At 38.5% G+C, this 26,633-nt stretch overlaps 1 protein-coding gene across 1 annotated transcript in view; it reads right to left on the bottom strand.

Annotated features, from left to right (window-relative positions):
- lamc3 (laminin, gamma 3) overlaps window positions 1-26,633 on the bottom strand; it is a 199,428-nt gene that overhangs the window by 90,997 nt on the left and 81,798 nt on the right. The window contains exons 6-9 of the mRNA XM_074690299.1: window positions 23,930-24,047; window positions 13,719-13,817; window positions 11,643-11,779; window positions 9,240-9,359 (exon numbers count right to left, since the gene is read on the bottom strand). Coding sequence (XP_074546400.1) covers window positions 9,240-9,359; window positions 11,643-11,779; window positions 13,719-13,817; window positions 23,930-24,047 — 474 coding nt within the window. The remainder of the gene's footprint in view (window positions 1-9,239; window positions 9,360-11,642; window positions 11,780-13,718; window positions 13,818-23,929; window positions 24,048-26,633) is intronic.

Here is a 26,633-nt window from a genome sequence, read left to right as displayed (position 1 = left end):
TTCAGTCACGCTTGATAAATGACACTGACAAAAATACACCATGCCCAGCAGGTTGGTGGAACCAGGGACGTCTTTAATGACCCATATTTGTGTTTATATTTAGGACCTGTTGAGGGAGCAGTCTTCATGAGAGGAGCAGAGGACAAAGTCAAAACAGCTTTAGGGTTGTAATTTAAAAGATCAGGAGGAGAGATAGTTGTGTAATATAGCGTTCATACATTACATATCACGTATAATAAAAGTAGCTTTTCATATTTATGTGTACAAGACAAGTGGTGCATGCAACATACCAGGAATAAAATACCTAGCTTGTTTAACGCTAACCTCACAGCTAATACAGAAAAATTATTTACAACATCTAAAATAATCTAGAAGTTTAGACGTAAGAAAAGAGATGAAAATATAGTGATGGTGGACACTGGAGCCGAACTGTCAGACAGAAAAAGGACAGAAGAGCACCAGAAAGATAAACAGGAGAGAGATAGAGCACGAGCTAAAGGCTAAAAGGGCTAATCTGTTTGTGCTAACGTTGATTCCAACCATAGACTGTCAAAAAAATGGACGTCCGCTTGCTCGGCTTGAAGTGAGGTCGCCACAAAAACTGCTCCCCCTGGTGTCTGGCTGCAGTATAGGTTAAAAATCCACCTCCCCAGTCATTCCAGATGGGCTGTGGTCAAACTTTAAAAAATTAATACACCTGGTAGAAATGTTTCTCACGTCTGATTGTTGTGGTGATTTGAAGATATAATTTGGCTGTCTTGTATTCAAGTCCTCTTTTTTTCTAAAAAGTTTGGTTTTCTTTAGTTATTAGAGGTTAAAAATAAGGTTTTACGTCATGTTTAACTTTGAATGACAGCTGATGTTCTTGTGTATTTTATGCAGGGATGGTAAAATATGTCGGGAGGTAGAGTCAAGAAGTGATTAGACTCTCAAAAGAAAAAAATATATATTATTTTTGTCACCTGGCTCCACTCAGATTCTCAGCGAAAAAAAATTTGGGCACCCCTGCACTAACATTACATGTTATAGACATGTCTCACTGAACCGGACCGCAAGTCAATCAATCAGTCCTTATTTGGTAGCCCCAAATCATAACAAACGTTACCTCAAGACACATTCCAAAAACATTTACAGTCCTAGACCCGTTAAAGTCAATAAAATGTTATTAGCAGAAACCCAACATCAAGACAAGATAAGAAGGCTGATCTCATCTTAACCCACCAGGAGTACAGGACTTTGAAGCATTTAGCATTTGGCAGCGCTACATATTGACAGCTACTAAACTACTGCACAAACTGACAGTTAGCTTGATGTCATGTTAACCTACAGATACGTCAAAGCACCGGGCTGCTGATGGCACTACATAAAGCCAGCTACTACAGTGTTAGCTTGATGTCACATTTCAAACCGTAGCACCACGTAACTGTACTGATAAATACCTTAACTTGTGGCTAGTATCTGGTAAAAAGTTGACTTGTACAAAGAATTTTCTTTCAATCTGATCCCCTTAATTCCAAAACAAACACACGCCTGGCTAAAAATCATTTACGAAAATGTGTGTGAGACTCCAGGCCAGAAGGTGGCGCTGCAGTTTTTAATGTTTAATGTAATGTGATGTCCACAGTGTCCACTACAGTTATGAAGCAACATGCTACATAATGTCACTCAATGTCTTTATTGTTACGTAACATCACTTTTGTATATTATGTAACATCTGTTGCATAATGTAACCTAACATAACGCAACACAGTGTAACTTAAAGTAACGTACATTACGTGATGTCTGTAACGCCTGTCATGCTATATACATTATATAGTGTCTGCGATATGATAGACATGATGCTATGTCCGTAACATCCCTAACCTTATGTCCTTGATGTAACAACCCTATGCAACATCCTTAAGTAATGTCTATGATATAATGTAATGTGCGTAACATAAAGTAACATCTGTAATGTAACATTTGTGTTAATGTGATGTTCAGTTACTGAGGAGGTATAAGTTATAAAACAATGTTTTTTAATAATAATAAGAGAGTCAAACATTGGGGCCTTTCTTTAGCTGCTCAGTCAGATTTCACTCATGCTGCTCTCTCCAGATCAGCACCTGCCAGCAGACGATTGTGTTACAGTAAGTTTAGAAATGAGTCGGTCTCTGCAGAGCGATGACTTTCAGGGAACAGAGCAGAGGCAATCAGCCATATTTAGTCAGTCACTCACTGTTAAACTGACTAATGTAAAACTTCACTTTCCCTGAAAATAAAAGTCAACAGATATTACTTTGGAGATGATTAATAAGAAATATCTACTGCATATTCCTTACATTAGGCTGGGTAATGAGCCCAGTAATACTATTGTGTGACCGACTGTATTCTCTCATAAAGTGTCCCCACACAGGAGCGTGTTTTAGACGGAGCTTTCTGCTCATTAATCCAATGAGGTCTGATCTGCGTCAGAGTGCTTCCTGTTTGTGCTCTCTCCATCTGTGAGCACGGAGGAACCAAAGCTTAATTACTCATAACTCTAATAGCCGGGCTAGGAATAGCCCCTCTGGAGGGTCCCCCCTCCAAAGTAATGAATCACCATGATAAAACACTGAAAGCAGTGTCCCTGTGTTATTGTGATCGTCTGTCTGTGGATTTAAATTATTATAAATCTCCAAGTTTACTGTTAGAAATGTTATATCACACATATAAAATGGCATAAAAAAAACAAAACATGACCAAAGCTCCGTCCCTGGGTTTACATGGAGCCTTATATTCTGATCAGAATTGGGTCTGAAGCACAAACTGGGTAGAAATGCTCGACATAGCCACCTCATTCAGAATTAACAGTTTTTAAAAAGTTTTTTTTCTGGGATTTTGAGTTAAAAATGGTGCCTGCAACTCTGACACTCTTCTTTGGATAAAGTTGTGCAGATTCTGACTTTGCTGTAAAGAAATACAAAGTGATCTTTAACCCTAAAACCACCACTGCAGTCTGACAGACCCTAAAGTTAGCCTAGCGTTAGCTCCTAGCTGCATTATTCATCACGTCTCTTGGTTTGCTGGGAGTTCATTGGCTTGTTTTGTTCTAGTTTTTGTTCTTTGGTGATCGTACATCATTGCTAGCTGTTGTCCAAAGGGCTCTAGCTAAGCTAACGTTAGCTTCTGGATATTAGAAAACTGTATTCTGTGTTCACAAAACTATCTGAAACTAACCAAAATTAAAGACAAAATGTCCTTCGTTATTGTTTCTGACAATATTAATAGCCTTTAAGATTTAAATCAATCCGACACATTTTCCCAACCAGTTTTACTACAGTTTTCGGCAGTTGTCAGTGCCGTACGGCACCATCATAGCGACCCACTGGGACGAACTTGTTTCCTGCACTGAATCGAGCAGTGAATCAGAGCATGTGTAATAGTTTAATTTTATGTGAGTCTGACTTTATGGTTACAGAGTCCAAGTTTATAATTATTAAAGCTCATATTATATTGTTTAATATAATTTTTATTTATATTATTTTTGTAAAAATTATGTTTATATTATTTTTGTGATTTATGTAAACATTATTTTTCATATAATTTACGTTATCATTATTTTGTGTGATTTATGTTAACATTATTTTTTTCTAATTTATGTTTATATTATTTTTATATAATTTATGTTTATATTATTTTGTGTGATTTATGTTAACATTATTTTTATATAATTTATCTTCATATTATTTTAGAGTGATTTATGTTAACATTATTTTTATATAATTTATGTTTATATTATTTTTGTGTGATTTATGTGTAAATTATTTTTACATTATTTATGTTATTTTTTATATTAATTTTCTATTATTTTCTTGTGTTTGAAGCAGCAGCCAACAGTTCAGTATCAGCATTGACTGAGCAGTGAGCACTATGTTGGACTTGGAAATAAACAGTATGACAAAATATTTACTCTGACCTTTTTGAATCCTGCACGTGGTTGATAAAGTATGAAAAACTAAAACTAAACCAAGTCTTGTTGCAAAAATCAAAACTAAATCAAAACTAGAGTGCCTGCTCTTAAACTTATCAAAACTGTAAACACAAAACACAACTGTAATGGAAAAAAAATGTCAAAACTAACTAAAACTAAACCATAATGACAAATCCAAAACTATTATAACCTTGGTTGTCTGAGATGCTAATGCTAGCCACATGCTGTCTATCAGGTTTGGTATTTTGGGATCTATAAATTTTGGCATGTAACTGAAACTTTTATTGGCCCTCTGAACTTTTTGTCCAAGTGAGTAAAGGGGGCGTGGCTTAGCCATAGCTCACTTGTATGCAAAATATGTATTATGCAAATTAGGCTTTGGCATCATTTAGCCACTTGGCAACACTGGTTGCAGCCCTCCACTCACAGCTTTGTGGGGTGTAAAAACAATCATAACTACTGTGCTAGAAAAATAAGTATACGTTTGAACTGTACATCATGTAAAGCCACAATCAGAGCTACCAGAGACTGTATAAAGCTCTTCTGCCAAAAAATAAAAAAGCACAATACCCCCTCTTTAAACCCTCCACTATCTTACTGCTTTGCCCTTTCAGGGTCACAGGGAGCTATACCAGCCTTTATTAGTCTCAAAGTAAGAACAATACAGAAGATTTTCTCACTTTAAGCTTCTGGATTTCACTTTTCCTTTATTTCTTTTAGCACCTAACACTGGGTCAGCATTTTGAGCTCTGAAAAGTGTAAATTAAGACGTCACCAGATCTGTTACTGATGAGAGAAACCATCGTCATCGAGCAGCAGTGGCGTGTATTTTCCTCTAAACTCTGCCTGCTACAGTTTTTCATTTGTTTCTCTGGTTGAATGTTGAACGATCTGGACTCTGGCCGTGCTGCGCTCTGCCAAACACACACAGCCGCCCCCCAACAGGTGAGGTGATGGATGCCTGAATAACTTTTGGAGAATGGGAGAGGAGCTCACAATCAATCGGGGGCTTCAGACTCTGCTCCAACCAAATTAAATCAACTCTATCTCAATTAAATCACAGTCTGCTTCACGCTCAGACCGGCCCCGCTGAGGCCGGCACATCGACCCACATCCAGGCAGTCTGAGGGCAAAGGCTAGGTGGACAAACTTTAAACTTTTAAAGAGGTCCAACGCTGTCAGGACACCTAAGTGCAGCGCCTGCAGGCGCATAATGCATGACCTGGAATCTAATGATGAGAGGGAAGGTGGTCTCATTCATATTCCAGGGCACTTCTCAGGCAATGAAAATCAAATATGAACATGCAGGAAGGCACACACACACACATACTGAAAACACTCTGCATGGATTAAGACACATAATGAAATCAAAAAGTTCAATACATTCATTCAAATCAACGTCAAAACAAGGATTTTAAGGCTGATGTTGCACCTCAGAGATAAACTATCTTCTGTGTATCTTTCTGTTATTTCAGTTTTTTTTTTAACTATTCTTCTCCCGCCTCTTACTGGAGGGTTACTTTGTTAAAATTCAGTTTTTCCATCTGTCTCCCTCCTCTTTTCCTCCTTTCTTCCCTTCTCCAAGCTGCTCCGGGCTCAGCAGGTTGGCCGGGGCTTCAGATATGAAAAGGATCAACACTGTAAGCTTCTCAACAGATGGCTGTAGCGACTTATGTTTTCGATGATGTCCCCTTCAGCGCGCTAGCTGGGAGAGCGGCGGTCGCTGTCCAGCAGATTGAAGTGGCGAGTGGTTGGAGTCGGGTCAAAGCGACTGTTTAGGGAAGAGGCACTTCATGTTTGTCTGCCGTGGTTCCTGGCAGCTGCTCTCCAGTGTTCGGGCCGTTGAGTCACGGTGGGGGAGCTCAGAGAGGAACGGTGTCGACTGATGAGCAGATGTTCAGGATGAGGACGAGAGGCAGGACGTGACTCAGGGGTCGACGGCGGACAGGGTCACGAAGGAGACGCAGATAAGACGCTACAGGAGTCAAAAGCTTTCATGTTCTGAAGGAGGAGCAGTTTTTACGCTCTAATCATAGAGCTGGAGGATACAGGATTTTTTTTTTTCACATCAGTCGATATCGATATTCATCATGATATAAGTCAAATAAAGATTTTGTCAAGCTTAAATTCTCTTACGTTAAAGAAATAAAACAGGAACAACTACTTTAAACTGAACTAAAAGTCTGACCAGGTAAAAGCTTCAAGTTTAGAAGCTTCAAGTTTAGGAGACACAAACGAAACAGACTTAACTTTGTTGGCCAACTACAAATAAATAAAAGCTTAATAAAAAAAAATCATTTTTAATACTTTTAAGTTTCTGGGTGCACAGAAAAGAAATTGTCATAAACGCTCGTGTTATTGTCAAATAAATAAAATAGGTATTAAAATACAAAAATATCTCAATTTAGTAGATTCTGTGTCCTTGTGAGTTCAGTGTTCCAGTTGCCAAGTTGGAAAAAGTTGCCATAACAGCAATATTTCTGTATCTAAAAATCAAATAATACCATTTATGACTGATTTATTGCATGAAACACCAGTTGGAAAATTCTAAATAAAAAGAATATTATAAGAGCTTAATTACTGTTAAACCCTGAACTCGGACTTTCCTACTGGGAACTCAGGGTGGTGTGGGTGCTCCGACCTACAAGTTGGAAATTCAAACCTGGGGGATATTCCCACTTGGAACTCGGAAATTTCCGACTTCTGAGTAAAAAGAACGCAGCATTAAGCCATGGAGGTGGAGAAATCAGACGTATAGCTGATATTTGGAATTTGAAGCATATCAGCATCTGCCTTTTTATTGATCTGACGGCTGTTAAGAATTTGTTTGAAGTAAAGTGTTGGAGTTTGTATTGTTCAAAATTTTAAAACCGATATTTTCACTCTGACTGCAAATTGATAAAGGCTTCAAATATCCGTTATCTGCCTCCTTGACTTCAAATTATCGGTATCGGTATCGGCCCCAAAAAATCCACATCGGTCTTTCTCTGCAAAAAAGTGCTGAAAATTAGTACTGGTACCGATTGCCAGGTATCATTTCAAATGTGAAAGCTACCCATCCCTAGCTAACGTTAGCTTCTGGAGCTTATCTGTAAAAGCGGAGATAACAAACATTGTGCTGAAATTACAAATTAAAATTATCAGTATCGGCCCGGAAAAATCCATATCAGTCTATCTCTATCACAGGCTGCTGCACAGGAGGTGAGAGCTGTGTCCTTTGCCGTGACACTCAGGCCATTGTTGCCCACGCAAAGCAGCTGTTAAACGTGACGTAAAGTCTTGTTTTAACCTCGTAAAACTAATGAAAACAAAACTTTTCAGAAAAAAGAGGACTTGAATACAAGACAGCCAAATGATATCTTCAAATCACCACAATTAGACGTGAGAAACATTTCTACCAGGTGGATTAATGTTTTAAAGTTTGACCACAGCCCATCTGGAATGACTGGGGAGATGGATTTTTTGACCTATACTGCAGCCAGCCACCAGGGGGAGCAGTTTTTGTAGTGACCTCACTTCAAGCCGTTGTTTTTACAGTCACATTTTTATGTACCCTCACTGTGTTTTTGTCGGGTTAAACCTGCCTGAGTTTAAACATGTGTTCATGAAATACCAATATCTGCCTGATGCTGAAGTGTTGTCCAAGCTCTTATCTGTAGATACGTGTTATAAAAATAGAGCAGGTGGTTATTTGAGGAATTCTGATAGTCGTGTTAGCGGCTAATAAAAGGCCGTTTGATACTCCGATCACATCAAAGGCGTTGGGTTGAAAAGGCATGAAGGGTGAGAGCTTTAAGTGGCGTGAGGGATTGATTTTTCACGGGGAATTCAGGACACAACTGAGCTTTTTCTTTTTTTTCTGACAACTCCTTTTCAGGCGGTTTCAAGAGGGTATCTGCGGCTCCTTGACCTCTGTGACGGCTGTTATTTCTGGAGCTGGATGAGCCACGCCGATCCCAAATACTCTCCTCTTGACTAATTCAATTTTTCACTCCAAAAAAAAAAAAAAAGAAGAAGAAGAAGACGGCAGTGATTGAATCCTGTCCCGTCTGCCACAGCTGACACTCAAGAGGAGCCGCGGTGACAAATACACTCACAGAAATCACAGAAATAGCACATTGCAAGATGTTCTACGCCGGGTTGTCACTCAGAATTATCTCCTGCTTTGGTGAAAAACACACTGGAGGGATTTCTGCATAAATACAAATTAAAAGTATAAAAAGAGAAGAGACACTGGCAGAGAAAGAGAGGGAACAGAAAGAGGGAGCTGCTTCCCTGAGCTTCTGCCGCTGCGCTTTTAATCTTTATAGTAACTGTACACATGCTACACTACGAGGAATAAGGCGAGAGGAAATGAGATCATTAACGGGGATGGCGAGCCAATAGATTTGTGCATATATTAGGAAGGGGAACAACACAAACAAGCGCTGGCTGCAGCAGATAAGCAGGCTGCCATAAAGCTGCTCTCGGCCGCTAATCTGAGCGCCGGGGTCCAAAGAGACTCGACTGTAGACCACGTGAAGAAGAAACCCGCTCACAAAGACGTCTTTAACGATGCACATGTGTAATGACATATAAATGCACACAGCAAGGCGGGAAAGCGTGTGTTTGATGCACACACACACACAGAAGTAGGAGTCAAAACTTCCAAATGGATTTCTGACGGCGCTCCAGACTGACCACGAGGCTTTGTCACATTTCATCTTTCTAAATACAGACCCCTCCAAATGGACTTCCTCGTTTTGGGGCATTAAACCTCCAGGAAGCCGAGTTAATGGGATTGCTCCTGTTTTGCCTTTGGCAGCGGTTTGCACGCCAGAGGGGCCGCGAGTCGACGCCTAGCGCCGACTTAGCGGAGACAAAAAAGAAGCCGAGCCAGTTTTTACTTTGTAGCCTCTCCAGCTCGGCCAAGACGTCCAATTCCATCAGGCCGCACGCTGCCGGGGCGGCTGAGAGAAACGGGCCCTAAGTCCTGAAGCCCGGCCAGCTTATTCCCTTATCTCCTAATGGCTCTGATAACGGCTGGAGAGAGTGATGTCAGAATAACTGCTGCGCGACCCGCTGCCAAAGAGCCTGATTAATCTCACTGTGGAACAACAGGAACAAGCCACGGCGATTACAGGCGCTCTCAAAAGCTCATATCATTTACATATTTGCCAGAAGAGCAACAATTGGAGGATTTATTACCTCCTAACAAAACCGTCAACAATGCTGATACGTCCCTGAGGGTCGCATCACGCCGTCTGACCCAGCCTGAGGTGAAAGTCGCACACGCCTCGTGACTCACCGGGGGCTTTGTAGAAGCCGATGTCTTCCTCCGTCAGAGGCAGCAGGTAGACTTCACCCTCCTTCCACAGCAGGGGGTACTCCTGCCCAGCGGAGAATTTACCAACCCAGCCGTCCTGATCTGGAGGTCAGAACCAGAACATGAGTCAGAGCTGGAGCAGGACGGGTTATAAAACCCACAGGAGCAGGAAACAAGAGAAGTAGAGGAGCTGATGACAGGTTTAACAGAAAAAAGGTTATTAATCACAACTCAAAACCCCAAAGTCATTTAAAAGAAAGAAAACTACAGTGGCCTGTGGGGGTCAGATGATTTGCAAAAGTAACAACTGAAGTTAAAAGAGGTCAGTTATCCCAACGGACACAGAAAAGTTGTAAAAATAAGAAGATGATTGTCTTTTTTGACTTCATCTTTGGTAAATAAAGCTTCATAGGGGTCTGACCTTGTAATTTCATTCATAGTACTTTTATTTATTTATTAACTGGAAAAATTGTCACCTTAAATTTAGCTTTATTAATCATCAATGTTAGCATTAGAGCTATATTTATCATAGCTGAAGGTGAAAAAGAAACCAGTCATTTCCTAACTTTGACAACTTTTTTGGGTAGAAAAACGGTCCTCTTAACTTCTGTTGTGTTGTTGCTTTTGCATCTGTGTGGTTGGTTTCCATTCCTGTTATAGTTTTTGAATTTGTGTTTTGGGTTTTAAATGTGTTTTTTGCTCTTTTTTCATGATAAACTTCTGCATCAGTGTGGTGGCTCTGCATTAGTGTTGTAGCTTTGGAATTCGTGTTTTTTACTCTTTTATTAATTATTAACTTTTGCATTTGTGTTGTGACTTTTGCATTTGTGGTTTTTGCTTTTTTATTCTTGATTAACTATTGCATCTGTGTTGTTGCTTTTGCACTTATGTTGTAGCTTTTGCATTTGTGTTTTTTGCTTTTTTATTAATTATTAACTTTTGCATTTGTGTTGAAGCTTTTGCATCAGTGTGGTTGCTTTTGCATCAGTGTGTTGTTGCTTTTGCATTTGTGTTTTTGCTCTTTTATTCATTATGTAGCTTTTGCATCTGTGTTGAAGCTTTTGCATTCATGTTTTAACTTCTGTAGTCATGCTGTAGCTTTTGCATTTTTTTGTTGTGGCTTTTGCATGTGTTGTTGCTTTTGCATTTGTGTTTTTGCTCTTTTTTCCAGGATCAACTTTTGCATTTGTGTTGTTGCTTTCGAATCAGTTTGGTTGCTTTTGCATTCTTGTTGGGGCTTTTGCATTTGTGTTGTTGCTTTTGCATCAGTGTGTTGTAGCTTTTGCATTTGTGTTGTTTGCGTTTGCATTTCTGTTTTTGCTTTTTTATTCTTAATTAACTTTTGCATCTCTGTTGTTGCTTTTGCATAAATGTTGTAGCTTTTGCATTTGTGTTGTGGCTTTTGCATTTGTGTTGTAGTTTTTGCATTTGTGTTTTTGCTTTTTTTATTTATGATTAACTTTTGCATCTGTGTTGTAGCTTTTGCAGTGTGGTTGCTTTTGCATCAGTGTGTTTTAGCTTTTGCATTTATGTTGTGGCTTTTGAATTCCTGTTGTAGTTTTTGAATTTGTGTTGTGGCTTTTGCATTCTTTCATAGCTTTTGCTCTTTTACTTATGACGCAGCTTTTGCATTAGAATTTTTGCTCCTGTCTCTCTGTTGTGGCGTTTGCATTTGTGTTGTGGCTTTTGCATATGTGTTTTTGCTCTTGTATTCTTGTTGTGGCTTTTGCATTTTTTCGTAGCTTTAGCATTTGTGTTGTGGCTTTTGCATATGTGTTTTTGCTTTGTATTCTTGTTGTAGCCTTTGCATTGGTGTTGTAGCTTTTGCATCAGTGTTTTTGCTCTTACACCCATGTTTTAGCTTTTGCATTTGTGGTTTTACTCTTTCATTTGTGTTGTTGCTTTAGCAAATCATATGACACTCACAGGCCACCGTACCAAACCCCAAAAACTCAGAAGAGGAACAGCAACAGGGGAAGGGTGACAGCAAACAATGAAAAGGAGCAAAAAAAACAGAGGAGAGAGACCAGAGACAGGTGAAACAGGAGGGGCACAGAGGAGGGAACACAAGGAGAAATAAGCCAAACACAGGAAGCAACACATTGAACATGGAACATGTGTGTTTTTAGCATGTTTTATTTCCTTGCAGAATTCTTCTCCAACCCCAGCTCATGTATTTATTAAAGTAAAGAGGACGACTTCACAGTTTGGTCTGATTCTGTCAGCTTGTTTTCCTCTGATTGATCCGTACAGTTTCATTTCTTTGGAATAACAACATGTCCAATTAAGATTTGAACATGGGGAAAAAGAAACTCTTCACCCATTCATTCAGAGAAGGCAGAAAGGCAGGAAGTCTGACTACTGGATTTAAGGCTACTGAAATACCTTCAATAAAATCGGAGGTGATGTTGACGGCGGCGTAGTGAACAGACGAGGTGCAGGCCTGCGAGTGTCCGAAGCAGAAACACGGTTGGCAGCCTGCTTTGTTGGCTCCTTGCAGGTTGAAGAAACCTGGTTTACATCTGCAGAAACACACACACAAACACAAAGCTTCCTGCATAAAAAGTTATTAGCATGCACACGCTGCGCACACGACTCATTGCTGCTATTCATCACAACGCTCCTGCGGCGTGAGTCTTTCTAATCTCCCCCTCCCTGCAGCAGACGGGCTGCTGGTCCACAGTGTTAAGGCACGAGGGATAAAATAAATCTCAGCTGCAAAGACCCTGAGCGCTGACCTACAGACGTGGCTGGCGTATGGGTGGGACAGGAACACGGCTAAAAATCAGCCCCTACACTCGTCACATTACACAGGAGAGGGGCGCGCTCAATGAGCCGTGAAATCAGCTTGAAAAAAAGTCAACAAACACGGGGAACGGGATTATTCAACAGTTGGAGACCTGGAGGCTGTGTGTGTGTGTGTGTGTGTGTGTGTGTGTATGCTGATGTCAGAGCGAGTTTATCAACTTGGTCCCACGGGAACGAGATGGGAACAGACGGCGAGCTGGTTACCGACATGTAGGAACAGTCCGCGCTGTCCAAGAAGCCAAAGTGATGGATGGCGCCAGCTCAGAGAGGTAGATTAAATAATTTCTTCTTTGAGCGTTTTTCTACTCAAGAATCGTTTATCTGTGACTAAAATAAGACTGTCGTTCTTAAAACAATCTTTTATAGTGTAAAGATGCATGAGCATGGTGAGGCTGAGATGTGGTAGATTACCAATTATTTGATTTTCAATTATTCGTTCTCAAGTTCATTAGATCTGGCGTCATTTGTGGATCTTGTGGTAAGGATTGGTGGTGGTGTTAATCCAGGGGAAACATCCGTCCATGTTTTATACAGTCTATGGGAGTGGTTTTCAAACTTTTTTTTGGGTGGCCCAATTATTGGGGGAACAAGCCACGGCAGCCCAATCCAAAATACGTCCAATCTGTAAACTAATTGACAGGATACTGTGCAAAGATAAAAAAAGGTTCTTTAATCATGTCTCTGTAACATCTTTCATCTTTTGTTCCAGCTAACAGGCCTAACATGTTTGGTGAATGCAGTACAGCTTTGTCAGCTCCTCTTCTGTGTAGCTACTCCGGTTCATACAGGTATCCTTTTGGTTCCAAAGTGAATGAAACTTCATCGTCACTGTCATAGTCACTCATTTTGAATTTCCTACGCTGCCTCACAATCCTTAGAGTACAAACAAAAGAATTACGATACTTGATCAAACTTACACGAGGCTAAAACCAGCGCTCGAAGCACAGCTTGTTTACATTCCCTACAGCTGGAAGGAGGAGGGGGGACGGAGCGCACTAGCGCTGCGCGTAAGGACACATGACCAGTTAGTTAGGTCCAGATAAATGTTTATATTTCCGAAGACTTAATGCACTTAAAAAATATTTTATGTAGCGTACTCTTAAACTGTGGTATTACTTTTTGATTTTAGTTCTTGTAGGCAGAGAAAATAGCCTTTGAATTTGGTACCGTCTGTCCCTGTTAGCGTCTATTTCCTCGTCACCATCGATTACAGTCTGTGTCTTACTGAGGGAGAGGAGACAACTTTCTACTGTATCTAATGTCCTTAGTGGTCACATAGAGCTCATGCAACCCCACTTCAAAAAAAACTGAACTATCCCTTTAAAGAGACAGCAACTAAATTTTTCTTTTTTAAACAGAGGCTGAAATAAAGTTTTGTAAAACATCAGTGTTGAAAAAATGTGATTATTTGAAGCGATAAATCAGGTAAAGCTCCGACAGAGCTACCACAGAGGAAGTATAAAGCCTTAAAAAAGCCCAACACCTCCTCTTTGTGTAATAAATAACATGTCTGAGCATAAACCCAGGGACCGTTCATGACAGCTTCAGGTGTTCCTTTGTGCAGAGCTTCAACTGTTGCCTTGGTAACATGAACACACGTACCTGACACAAGCTATGACGATATCACACACACACACACACACACACACACACCTGTCACAGCTCTGGCCCTCCACGTTGCCCCTGCAGCGACATCTTCCATCCAGATGGGAGCAGACGTCCACGCTGCCGCTGGGGTCGCACTCGCACGGCCTGGAGACGTGAAGATGAAAGATGTGGTGAGGGAGGGAAAAAAGAAGAGGAGTCTGCTTCTTGTCTTCCTTTCAGATCACAGATGGTGTGACACACAAAGGCTGACCTGTGGACAGCAGGGCGCCATGCTGGGAAACACCTCAGCAACAGGAGGGTTTGTCTCAGGGCTTGTATGATCCCTGAGATTTGATTGGCTGAGGCCTTGAACAATGATTGGCTATTTGCTTGTCAGGTGAGACTCATTTAAAACCAAATCTTTGTGTTGTGTTGCAACAAACGGCAACATGTGGTGCAGAAAATCAAGCTTTTGCTAAAAAAATAAAAATAAAAAAAAAGCTGCAGTTCCTTAAGTATCCACTAGGGGCTCCAAAAGCCAAGTGAGCTCCACTGCATTTTCAAATTAAAAGGCTTGTTTTGACAGCAGAAATAAACATGGTCGTATATTTCTAAACACATCTGTTTGATTTTATAACCCTCAGAGTTTTGAATTTGTTTATAAAGTGGTGCATTTACTGACAGCTGGATCCCCTGCAGCTGGTTTTTAGGAGGCCAGATTTAAGTTTGATAAAATCTGTATTTTGAGGGTTGAACTGGGTAGCAATCAGGCTGCTAGTAGCTTTTTTAGTGCTTTAAATTGTGACTTTAAAGCTGCTGAGTGGAGGATCTGTTTCTTGTAATTTTTTTTGTCTCTTTTTTGTCATCTTTGTATTTGGAGTGGATCGCTACTTTGTATGGCTCATTTGTTGGTCATGAACGCCAAACTTTTTGGGTCTTCAGTGATATTTTTTCTCCTGTGTTTGTCTGGAGATCCTACATGTATCCATGGCTGCATTGTTTACATGTGAAATCAGCTGTTAGCGGCCTGTAGCATGTCAATGCTAACTGGTGCAAGGCCAGATGTTTCCCACAAGGTGAGGAGAAGGAGGTGAGGACGACGTGCTGGTTCTCAGGTGTGAGCTAAGAAGTGACGACATGGACCTGTCCTTCCATCCATCGTTATTGGGAACGTAAGATCTATCTCCAATAAGATGGACGAGCTAGTTGTGCTAACCCACCAACAGAGGGAATACCGGAAGGCAGAGTAGCATCATGCTATTCACAGACATGGCTAACAGAGCTAACAGCAGACACCAACGCCACATGTGAAGAGCTTCACCTGCTGTGAGCAGACAGGATCCAGGAGACAGAGACTGAACAGACTGCTGAAGAAGCTCAGTCCTGGACCCTGTGGAGGTGGAGACTGGCTGACTGGACAATGATGGACAAGCTGTCAGCATCTATTTTCTTATGGAGCTTTTTGCACTTTCTATACACTTTCTTACTTTTTGTTTTCTTGATTGCTGCTGTGCCTTCAATTCCGTTGTACTTGTTACAATAACAATAAAGTTCAGTTCTATTCTATTCTATTCTATTCTATTCTATTCTATTCTGTTTGAAATGTGACAACAAGAAAACTTTATACGTTTGTACTGTATGCTAGTAGCTGGCTATATGTAGTGCTATCGGCAGCCTGGTGCTACGATGTATTCATGGGCTAATGTGACAACAAGCTAACTGTCAGTTCATACAGTAGTTTAGTAGCCGTCCATATGTAGTGCTATCGGCAGCCTAGTTCTGAAGACCCAATCTGGAAGCTAATATGTAGCATTTCAAAATAACCTTTATTTGTGTTGGTAATCTCATTTTAAAGTGTGGATTACGATCTGGCTTTTTAAAGATCACTTTCAAACTCCTCACAGCCTCTTTAAACAGAGATCTACTGTTACTTTTTTTAAATTGAAAAGAATACAACATAGGATAACTAAATATTTGTATTAGCAATATATAACAAGTAGAGAAAGACAAGTCAGTGCCCTCGCTTGGCTTCTCAGCCAAAAAGTCTGGAAGTACCCCTAGATATGAGGTTTCAGAAAAAAATGCAGAGTAGCTGACTCTTTGAGTTCGTTTTAATCACCTCTAACAAATAATCACACTAAGATGATTGATTTCACCAGCAATCCATCACAAAAAATTAAAACCACTCGGTAAACAACCTGAAATGAGGTGCGTGGGTCGGCAGGGACTGGGATTATGTCAGAATGTGTTTGATCAGATTGGTTTTGTTTGAAAGTGAAACACAGAATCTGATTTTTTTTAATGAGGAGCTATTAATAATAATTCAGTTATCTCCAGGCGAGCAGTCCCTGCTTGTTTCTGCTCCAGTGGGCTGTGAAATTCACACCTCAGCTCAACAGCCTGATTCTGCTGCATGAATGAGAGAAAACTGAGGGTGTGTGTGTGTGTGTGTGTGTGTGTGTGTGTGTGTGTGTGTGTGTGTGTGTGTGTGTGCAGGCTGAATCACTGCTACATGACAACAGGTATGTAACACTAGGATCCGAGTGTGGAGAGCGATCTTTGTCAAACTAGTTCACATGATGTTGAGCTGTTTCATTTAATATTTCTGTGCAAAAACTGTCTAATAATAATCATTGTTTATAAATGACGTCCTCTGTAATGTCTGAGATTATCCTGACCAGTCTCAAGCAGCGTGAACAGCCTCAAAGTCTTTCCAGGAGCAACATAAGCATTCCTCTCAAGTTCCTTTTTGCCACCTGGCTGATTTTTACCATCATTTCATCTTTGTTTACGTCTCCTCCAGCATCTCACAAACAAAACCTGAGTCTTTCAAGTCTTTAGATTCTGAAAGCTTGGCTATATTGTGCAGCTATATGCTAATAAAGCTAAGCATATGTTCAAGGAATAAGATTGTTTTGGACCAATCTTGTTATTTTTGTAAACATTTATTCATGTCAACACACTTCCTTATTTCTTTCCCTCTGGTATTTTTTTTTTTATTTTGTTTTATTTATTTATTTTGTTTTAATTTATTTTATTTTATTTTATTTTATTTTATTTTACTTTATTTTATTTTATTTTATTTTATTTTATTTTATTTTATTTTATTTTAATTATCATTATTTTATTTATTATTACTTTTTTAAATTTTTATTTTATTTTCTTCACTTTAACATAAAAACTCATGTACACAATGTGGTGAAAATGAACAAATGCTGAGTTCATGGGATTTCTACATTAACACCAAACAGTCACAACAAATAAGAAAAAGAAATAACAGTCAGATAATTATCAGCATTGACTCTTTCAGGTACTTAAACCAATTAGATTTGGCCTCAACTTTTATCAACCAATCATTCTGCCGACTTAAACTCTAAATCTTCCCTCTGTTCTGGTTTCAGTCGGCTGTTTGGGCTGACTGTTACACCCTTAGTCACTCCTAATCCATGGATCTTAACTGGTCTGGCCTCAGATCCCCCTACCATCATCTGAAGGGGTACCCATGATGCAAACTGTGGAAATTTGAAGTTTAACCCTGTGAAGCCTGAACCATCAAAATATCAGCTGAAATTTCAAATACTCTGGAACTGACATGTTGATAAACCCTTTAACAAAATCCAAAAAAACAAAATGCTATATCATTTTCTTGCAATTTTTTTTCTTGGATCACATTTGGCACACTGGGCGGTTTGGGCGACTTTTTAATAAATATAATTATAATAAAATAAAATAATAAAATAAAGTAAAAATAATGATAACAGTATTATTATTATTATTATTATTATTATTATTATTATTATTATTATTATTATAATAATAATAATAATAATAATAATAATAATAATAATAATAATAATAATAATAATTCATGTTATTAATAAAGCACTTTTCTAGACACTCAAAGACATGGATAAAAAAATCATATAAAACAGCACACATTAACAAAACATGAATGAAAAGAAGCAAAACAGGAAAAATAAAATTCATTTAAAGACAATCATTCATTAAAAGTGTTTTTAAAAATGGTGGTTTTGGGTGAGTCCTTTAAAAGTGGAGCGGTCCGGACAGTTACAGATGTGTAGTGGTTGTAGTGGTATAGCATTCCGGAGGTTTATAAAAGTAGATATGTATTTTTTTTTTAATAGGGAGGAACAGTTAAGAGGTTATTCTGAATTAAATTTTTCAAGGATTAGCAATTGTTTTCTTGAAAAAAAGTGTGTGAATGATTTCATGAGCAGCCATTTTGAAAAGGGTCATAATACTACTTCTACTGCCTCTAGTGGAATGATAATCCTCAAGGGGGTAGAATACTTAAAAAAATATTATTTAATGTTTTTAAGGAAACTATCACATTGCTGAGATAGAGTCTGCAAGATTTTCCTAAAAAATAAAACCAACTTTACAGGAAAAATCTTGCTCAATTGTCCCCTTTGAGCCTCAATACATACAAACCCCCTCCTCAGCCTGGACGTTGATACTTTGGTTGTTTTAGGACGTTTATGGGTGGAAAGTAGGCGCGGCTACTTCAGCCAATCATAAAATGCACAACTGACTTTGCCTGTTGATGGTGGAAGAAGCTAATCAGAGCGGCTATGCTAGCTGACATAGCTCAAAATATAGCAACAAAAACACAACAACAAAACAACATTAAATGGATAAAGCTTTTTCCTAGATGAAAGTGAAGCTTGGCTTGACTTTGACTTGCTTTCAGGAACTTGAGGAGCAGCACGGGATGAAGAGCGACGTGAGTTAGCTTTCTGCTAACAAAGTATGTGTCAAATACCCGTGGTTAGTTCGTACTAACATGCTAAGTCAGGTGCACGGCTCTCGAGTCTCTCCCACGTAGAAACACGATGCTACAGGTGGTTGCTGGGCTAGTGAGTGTGTTCATGTAGTCACGGTGGGAGGCTGTGGGTGTGTGCTGCTGCTGGCCCTGAGCCAAGGAGGAGGAGCCCAGTTTGAATGTTGTGTTTACAGAGACTATTTATCACAATCATTTTTATGGACACACATCCCGACACTTTGACGACCATGCCACCATCATCCATGATGGACCACAGCCTGACAGTATAAACCATGCTCTATTATCTGCTGCTCTCCAAAATCGACAAAACTCCACCTCACAGGACTCTCAACACGGGCGAATGGCTTTTATTGATGTGGTGTTGGTTTCTCTCTTTCTCCAGTTAGTTGGTACAAATAATAAAACAGCAAACAGTCATTGATATGCCATCCAACACCAAGACATCTTAGCATTCCCTCTGCAGGTAGAGAGGGTCAGAGAGAGTTGGAGCGGACTTCTTATGAATATAAATATTACAACAGACACTCCTACCCCTCTATCTCTCTTTCTCACACACACACACACATATATATATGTATGCATGGCCATTTTTGTATGCATTCTCAGTACGAGAGCTCTCAGGTCAGAGAAAAGTTGGACGGCGCTTTTCATCATCAAAATGTATGCAGCAGGTCAGCGCGACGCGACACGACGCTGCAACAAAAGGTGCATAAAAACAACCCAGGCGAGTGTGTGTGAGTACGAAACCTCAGATGTAAATCAGCCCCTTGTGTGTGTAATGAAAACAACTCTGCTTTTAAGTAAATGGAAACCTGCTGAGCTCGTTCTGGCAGGACTCTGCAGCGATCAGAATCAAGATTAGAAAAACAACGTTTCACTAAGGGGAGCGTCTTTAATGAACGGAGAACAATCATCTTGATTCTACATTTGCAGAATGTGTTTCTTCTCTAATCACCGGCTGCTTTGTGTCTGCCAAAAACACTAAACAATATCTCTTTACTTAACTGGAAGCAGCCATTGTCTGCATGCTAATGAATCCCATTTCAAATAGAGGAAATCAATGGCATTAGGCTGTATTACAATGTTGAATAATGAACTGCCGAAAAGAAGCCCGATAGTTTCGACAGTGAAAAAAGGATTATGGATGCCCGGGCAGTAAAATCAGATTAATACTGACTGCTAGCAAAACAACACTTCCTGACTTGATATGAAGCTTTATTTATTTAGACAGAGAAGTTTCTCCTTAGCGGCAGAGAAAGCTCTTTCCTGAAGTTTTCAAAGCAGCAGAGCTGGATCCGATTGTCTTAGTAACAGATGGAGGAAACCACACGGTCCCTGGCTGGACTCGGAAGGCTCCTCGTACACCAGCTCGCCGTCTTTCTTCTCAGGACAGCTGGCTGTCAAATACTAACCGTTGGCAGCGGGAGGGGAAGTTTACCGTAGTGATAAACGCAGGAAGTTGTGTTTTCTTCCACACAATAAATAAAAGACTGAGAAGGGCCAAGTTATCTGATCAGTAACAGGAACTGCCAAATTATTTTATGCTGAAATTTTTTCATCCTGGAAAACAGACCTCGTGTTAACATACATTTTTTTTTAACAAATGCAGCAAAAGCAGAAGGATGTGTTCAATTTCCAAAGGATTATTGAGTTTTAACACTTGTGTTAATGTCCTTGCATTTTTTTCAATTAGATAAAATCATTTTGAAGCCATCAAAATTTTCTATTATCTAGATTTTTCAGTGTCTTAATTTTGTTTTATAGGAATCAGATTTGTCTTATCAGACCTCTGTTGTGCATTTTGAACATACACTGTATATAGAGTTGACAGAGTGATCCCGCCTTTTACCATTGTACCGTTTTTGAAGCCACAATATCCCCATCACAGACACTGCCATTTAGGGAAGGGTACCGAATTAGGTACTTAAACAGGTACCAACTAAATCCTGTTAAAAGTACCTGGTACCGATTCATGTAGAATCAAAAGGTAACATGTTTAGGTACCTAAACGCATCCTTGTGACTGTGAAGGAGTGGAAGAGTAGGCGGTTTTCCACGCTGGACACAAACACAACATTGCAAGGTTATATATTGAAGAATAAATAAATAAAATTGAAAAGAATTGAAATTTTATTATTAAACAAATCGATATTTTTACCACGTAAACACAAAAAAGTACTGAAAATTGGTACTGTTGAGTACAAATACCGATTGCCAGGTACCGGGCTTTAGTACCGAATCGTTTCAAATGTGAAAGGTAGCCATCCCTATCCCTACCGCCATTTGCAAAAATAATAATCATTTTTTTCTTTTGAGGGTCTAATCTCTTCTTGTCTCTACCTCCTGACATATTTTACAATCCCTTCAAAAAATACACAAGAACATCAGCTGTCAATCATTGTTAAATGTGATGTAAATCCTCATTTTTAACCTCTAATAACTAATAAAAATGAAACTTTCCAGAAATATAAGATGACTTGAATACAAGGCAGCTAAGTAATATCCTCAACCTGCTGGTGTAATGGTGTGGGGGATATTTTCTTGGCTCACTTTGGGCCCCTTAGTACCAACTGAGCATGGTTTAAAGTCCACAGAAAAAAAAGGAAAATTAAACAAAAAAAAAAAAAAAAAGAAAAAACAGGAAAGAAGAAAAAAAAGGGAAAAAAGAAAAAAGAGAAAAAAGAGAAAAAAGAAAAAAGAAAAAAGAGAAAAAAAGGGAAAAAGAAAAAAAAAGAAAAAAAGGGAAAAAGAAAAAAAAAGAAAAAGGAAAAAAGAAAAAGGAAAAAAGAAAAAAGAAGAAAAAAAGACAAAAAACGAAAAAAGAGAAAAAAGAAAAAAAAAGAAAAAAAAAGTCCACAGCCTTCCTGAGTATTGTTGCTGACCATGTCCATCCCTTTATGAGCACAGTGTACCCATCTTCTGATGGCTACTTCCAGCAGGATAACGCTCCATGTCATAAAGCTGGAATCATCTCAGACTGCTTTCTTCAACATGACAATGAGTTCCCTGTACTCAAATGTCCTCCACAGTCCCCAGATCTCAATCCAATAGAGCACCTTTGGGATGTGGTGGAACGGGAGATTCTCATCATGGATGTTCAGACGACAAATCTGCAGCAACTGTTGATGCTATCATGTCAGTATGGACCAAACTCTCTGAGGAAGGTTTCCAGGACCTCTAATAAAGTGGTCAGTGATTGTAATGTGACTAACAGAATTTCTCTAGTAGGTTGAGTCTTCTTCTCATTGGCTCTTCAGGTGTTGTCTCTCCTCTTATTGGCCGTCTTCTGTCTCTGTCTACAATCTGTGACTAGCATTCATGAAACATGTTCCTAACCTCTACAAAAGTAAATTACTAACTTGAATTATTAGAGTTACCCACACACAATTTCATTAAACTCTTTTTATTATTGAGCATAATCATAAACTTCACTTGTGGTCACCCCCAGGACTCCCCAGCCTTTCTCAAGTGTCTTGCCATGCATACCAACAAAGTTAGTAAAGCGCATTTGTATATTATTGTTAATAAAAGCATGCGTACATAAGCTTTATATTCTTACATCAGCGAAACCTTTCTGAGGGGTTTTATGTTGGCTTGTGGTCTTACAAGAACTTAAGTCTAATTTAAAGTTTTGTTTTTTAAAAAATCTCTGGAAGTTGAAGGGAGTCTCCCAAAGCACCAAAAGCTGGCTTAGGAACCCAGGATTCTCCAAGTGGAAGTGAAAGGTCATATTTGGAGGTCCTGGAGATTGGTGGGCTTCTCACAGGCCAGCTTCACTGAAAACAACAGATGACAGTGATGAGAAGGAACCAGAGAGCCGTCGCCATCAGGGCTCCACATTAACTTCTCTGCTCACCAGCCACTGTGTAAAGTAGTTTCCAAGAGTTACTAGCCACTCGGTATTTTTTACTAGCCACAAGTTTGTTGTTGGATAATTATGTTTAATATGATTAAAGCTGATGTTGAAATGCTAGTTTACTTCAACTAGATTTACAACGTTGTTTAATGGAAATGACCCCTGTACACACTCAAAGACTACACAATAAAATGATATATATGTGTAAAAGTGTAGTCTATGAAGACAAAGTCAGAAAGGAGGAGTTTATTGCTGAATTTAATGAAAGTGGTGAAGGTAGAAGACTAAATGAAAACATAAAAACTAACTGAAAAAAACCTTTCTAGAAACACTGTCTGCTTCAATATGTATCAACAACAGTAAATTTTCAGAAGTATAGTAAGTACCATACTTTCTGGACTATATGAAGTTGTATCTGTCAAAACATGCATCATAAAGAGGAAAACAACAGTCAATCAGTCACTTTGGACCATAAATCTTACTTTTTCAGAATGATGTGGTTTGTTTACAGCGTTTACAGAGAAAACTTTTTAAATATGACTTTGATTAATGTTTATACATTAGGAGCTTTAAATATTGTTCTCTATATTGTTTCTCTTCTCTACGTGCACTTCTCGACACTTAAATGGGCTCCATTAAACAAACGTCTTCACTTCTAAAAAGTTACGGGCGTTTTGGCGCCAGTTTGTGACACAAATCTCAGAATCTGTTTACAGTGAAGAGCGAAAAAGACGTGAGTGAACTTTTAAATCATGTTATCAGCAAAAGACGTCAGCAAAAGACTTCGCAAATGGACCAATAAGGAAACACTGTGTGCAGGCAGTGCTCATGGGAGTTGTAGTGTTGTAGTCTCATATTACAACTGGTTTAGTATTTCAGATGCCGTTTGAGAAAACTACAATTTAACCCTCCAAAGAGGCGAATAGGAGTGGTGGTGTGACCTGCCACTGCTGAATTTACCTGCATTTAGTGGGCTGGCGGGTGTTGATGTCAATGGTCGCCATTAACACCAAGGGCGGGTTCATCAGGTAACACCTCCTTCCACATGTACATCAATTAAAAAAGCCGCTTTTAATGTTTTTTTTTTGAAATATGGGATGTTTTAAAGCATCAACAGCTTTCTGCTTTGTCAGAGTACAGGGGTGAAGAGGAGATTAATAATCTCTTACTTAAAGAATATTATAGAAACAGGAAGTCTGGCAGACCCCAGCGTGTCCTCTTCAGAGTTCATTTAAACAAATATTTTACCATTTTGATTTTACTAAATACACAGTTTTCATGTTGCCTTAGCACTTATATTAAGTGCTTAGAGTTAGCCTGCCTGTTAGAGTGATTGCTCGCAATTTGTCACCGTGTTTGGAAGAACCTGGTGCCCGCTGATAAGGAGGTCACTAATTCTCAGCTGTGTCAGGTGTAGAAATGAGAATCCTCTTGTTTACCGCTGCTTTGTACTTTGATCAATTTATGCTCGGGGAGGTGAAATGTCGCAACCGCAGTCAGGGATGATCTGTTAAGTCTGTTTATGTGATGCTATTATTTCTTTTTTAACCCCTCTCTGCTTCTTTTTATTTATTTATTTATTCATTTTAACCGTGGAGTCTTGTGATGATCAGCTCACCTGCAGCCACCGGGGCCAAGCGAATGAAAGCCAGCCTGGCATGTGTCACACTTCTCCCCCGTCACACCGACCCGACATGTGCACCTTCCTTTGACGTCACACTGCAGACTCACTGAACCTGGAAGCAACAAAAGACGGATCATGTGGGAAGAAAACAGAACAGTGAGGGGGAGAAAAAGGAAGCAGGAGGGAGGCTCTCACAGGAAAAAAAAAAAAGATGGGGACTCCAGAAACTATGGTTTATTGTAGGTTTTATACCATGAATCAATATGTCATTAATAATTTCTTACAACTGGGATAACTGAATACCTCTCCCTCTCAGAAACCCCAGAGAAGAGCTTGAAAAACAGGATACTCTCCAACCTGTAGCCGGCACATACTGTAGCTTCGGCTAATGGAGAGAAAAGAGCAGCCGAGCCTTTGTGGACATGAGAGAAAAGGGGGCCTGATGGAGTCTGCTATAACCTTTTATCAATATAATGGACTCCAGCGTCTCTGTGCAATCAGTTTACCCTGCCTGGAAAAACCAGGAGGAGAAGAAAGCTGATGTTTTTGTTCACTCCCCCTGTGGTCATCTCTCTTTTTACGCTGATGATGGTGTAATTAAGAGGACCAAACACTGAAAGTCCTCTCCCTTAAAATTACACCGTGCTTAATGACCGCTGAGTGTCTCCATCGCTGGAGCTCAGCGAGTCAGCTGGATCAATTTACAGCGGCGGGGGCTGAGCAAAGGCAGTGATGTATCTCACGGTCTGTTGGGGGAGCAGAGGCGAGGAGATATCTGATGAAAAGATGAGATGAACAAATCTGTATAAATTATGAATAAAGGGTTTTCCAACTCATGAGCTTGGTTTGGCAGATAAGTAGAAAATGTGTAAAAGTTAATATTAATATCCTGTTGTTAATAATTTAAGCAAACTTGGCCATGCAATTTGCAACTTTTAGTCCTTTGAGTCTTTTTTTTTTCTGCTTAACCCACTTTCGCATGTGTTAATACAACATTTAAATGTAAGTAATGATTATTTTTTCCAGCCAAAGAAATAAATAAATAAATATATATATATATATATATATATATATATATATATATAAATATATATATATATATATATATATATATATATATATATATATATATATATATATATATATATATATATATATATTTATATATATATATATATATATATATATATATATATATATGCTCATATAAACTTATGACTTTATTATTTATTTTTTATTTATTTTAATTATTATTATTCAACATTTTTTTTCCAGCCAAGAAAATGTGTATTTATAAATTTATATAAATTTATGACTTTATTATTCATTTATTCTTCATTTATTATTTGTTTATTTTCACGATTATTTAATGATTTTTTTTTTTTTCCAGCAAAGGGAATACATTAATGCATTTTGGGGACCCCAAGCAGTTTTGAGACTATTTTTACATTTTTATAATAAAATGTATATATATATATATATATTTATATATATATATATATATATATATATATATATATATATATATATATATATATATATATAGATATATATAGATATATATGTGTATATATATATATATATATATATATATATATATATATGTGTATATGTATATATATATATATATATATATATATATATATATATAGATATATATGTGTATATATATATATATATATATATATATATATATATATATATATATATATGTGTATATGTATATATATATATATATATATATATATATATATATATATATATATATATATATATATTTCCATGACTTTGTAAAAACCAAAAGTACCTAAGAAAAATGGTCCCTCTTTTTTATGTCTCTCTTCCTGTTTTTGATCCAAAAACAAAACATAACTTTTTTCATCACGTTCATCTTGGCAGCTCCATCCTTTGATCCTCTCCATGATCTGCGTTGTCTTTTCTCATGATGGTGCTGCTCTTTCTCTCCAAACTACATTCATACATCCTCAGTTGGAGCGTGAGCTGCCTGAACTTTTCTGACTTCCTTCTCACATCTTCTCCTCATATCCATGCTGAGCTCTCGTCTAAAGTGCTCACGGCTCTCACCCACAGTAGTTAACAAGCAGGATTTTGACTGACAAGCTTCACCAGACCCCACCTCCCCTGCTGAAAAAACATAACTTATTTCTATAGACGCGGGAAATGGTTACAATTGAGTTGACATTCATAGACGTCAATGGCAGTGAACGCAGACATTTTATCAGTAGCCAGTAGTGCTGCCAAGCAAACCAAACAAATCCCAGGTGACAACAGGTGCTAGGGCCTTTGAACGGCAAGTTTATTTACAAATAAATGAAAACTGGACAGTCAACGAAAACACAGTTATTTGTAGATTATGTAAAAATATATTTTTCATACCATCAAAGCTGCTCCAGCCTGATGTATCGTTATGGAAAACATATTGTTTTGGACAAGATGTCCCGACTTGGGTTTTATCCAATCACCATTAAAAAAAGGGAATTTACAAATCTTCTCTTCTTCATGATTTCATTTGATCACATTTATTCATTTTTTGTGTCTCCTCATTTCAACTAAGTATTTTATTTTTCTCATATTTAGTGAGGTTTTGTGTTTTGATGTTTCTTCTATTTGTTGTTATGTCTATACTGTATAAGTTTTTCCTGTCTTGTTTGTATCTTTGTTTGGGACCTCCTTGTAA

The sequence above is a fragment of the Halichoeres trimaculatus genome, unplaced genomic scaffold (assembly GCF_033239565.1).
Source record: "Halichoeres trimaculatus isolate MK-OKI-2021-1 unplaced genomic scaffold, fHalTri1.1 fHalTri1_scaffold_16, whole genome shotgun sequence".
In the NCBI taxonomy this organism is placed as follows: Eukaryota; Metazoa; Chordata; class Actinopteri; order Labriformes; family Labridae; genus Halichoeres; species Halichoeres trimaculatus.
This window is presented reverse-complemented; position numbering and strand designations above follow the sequence as displayed.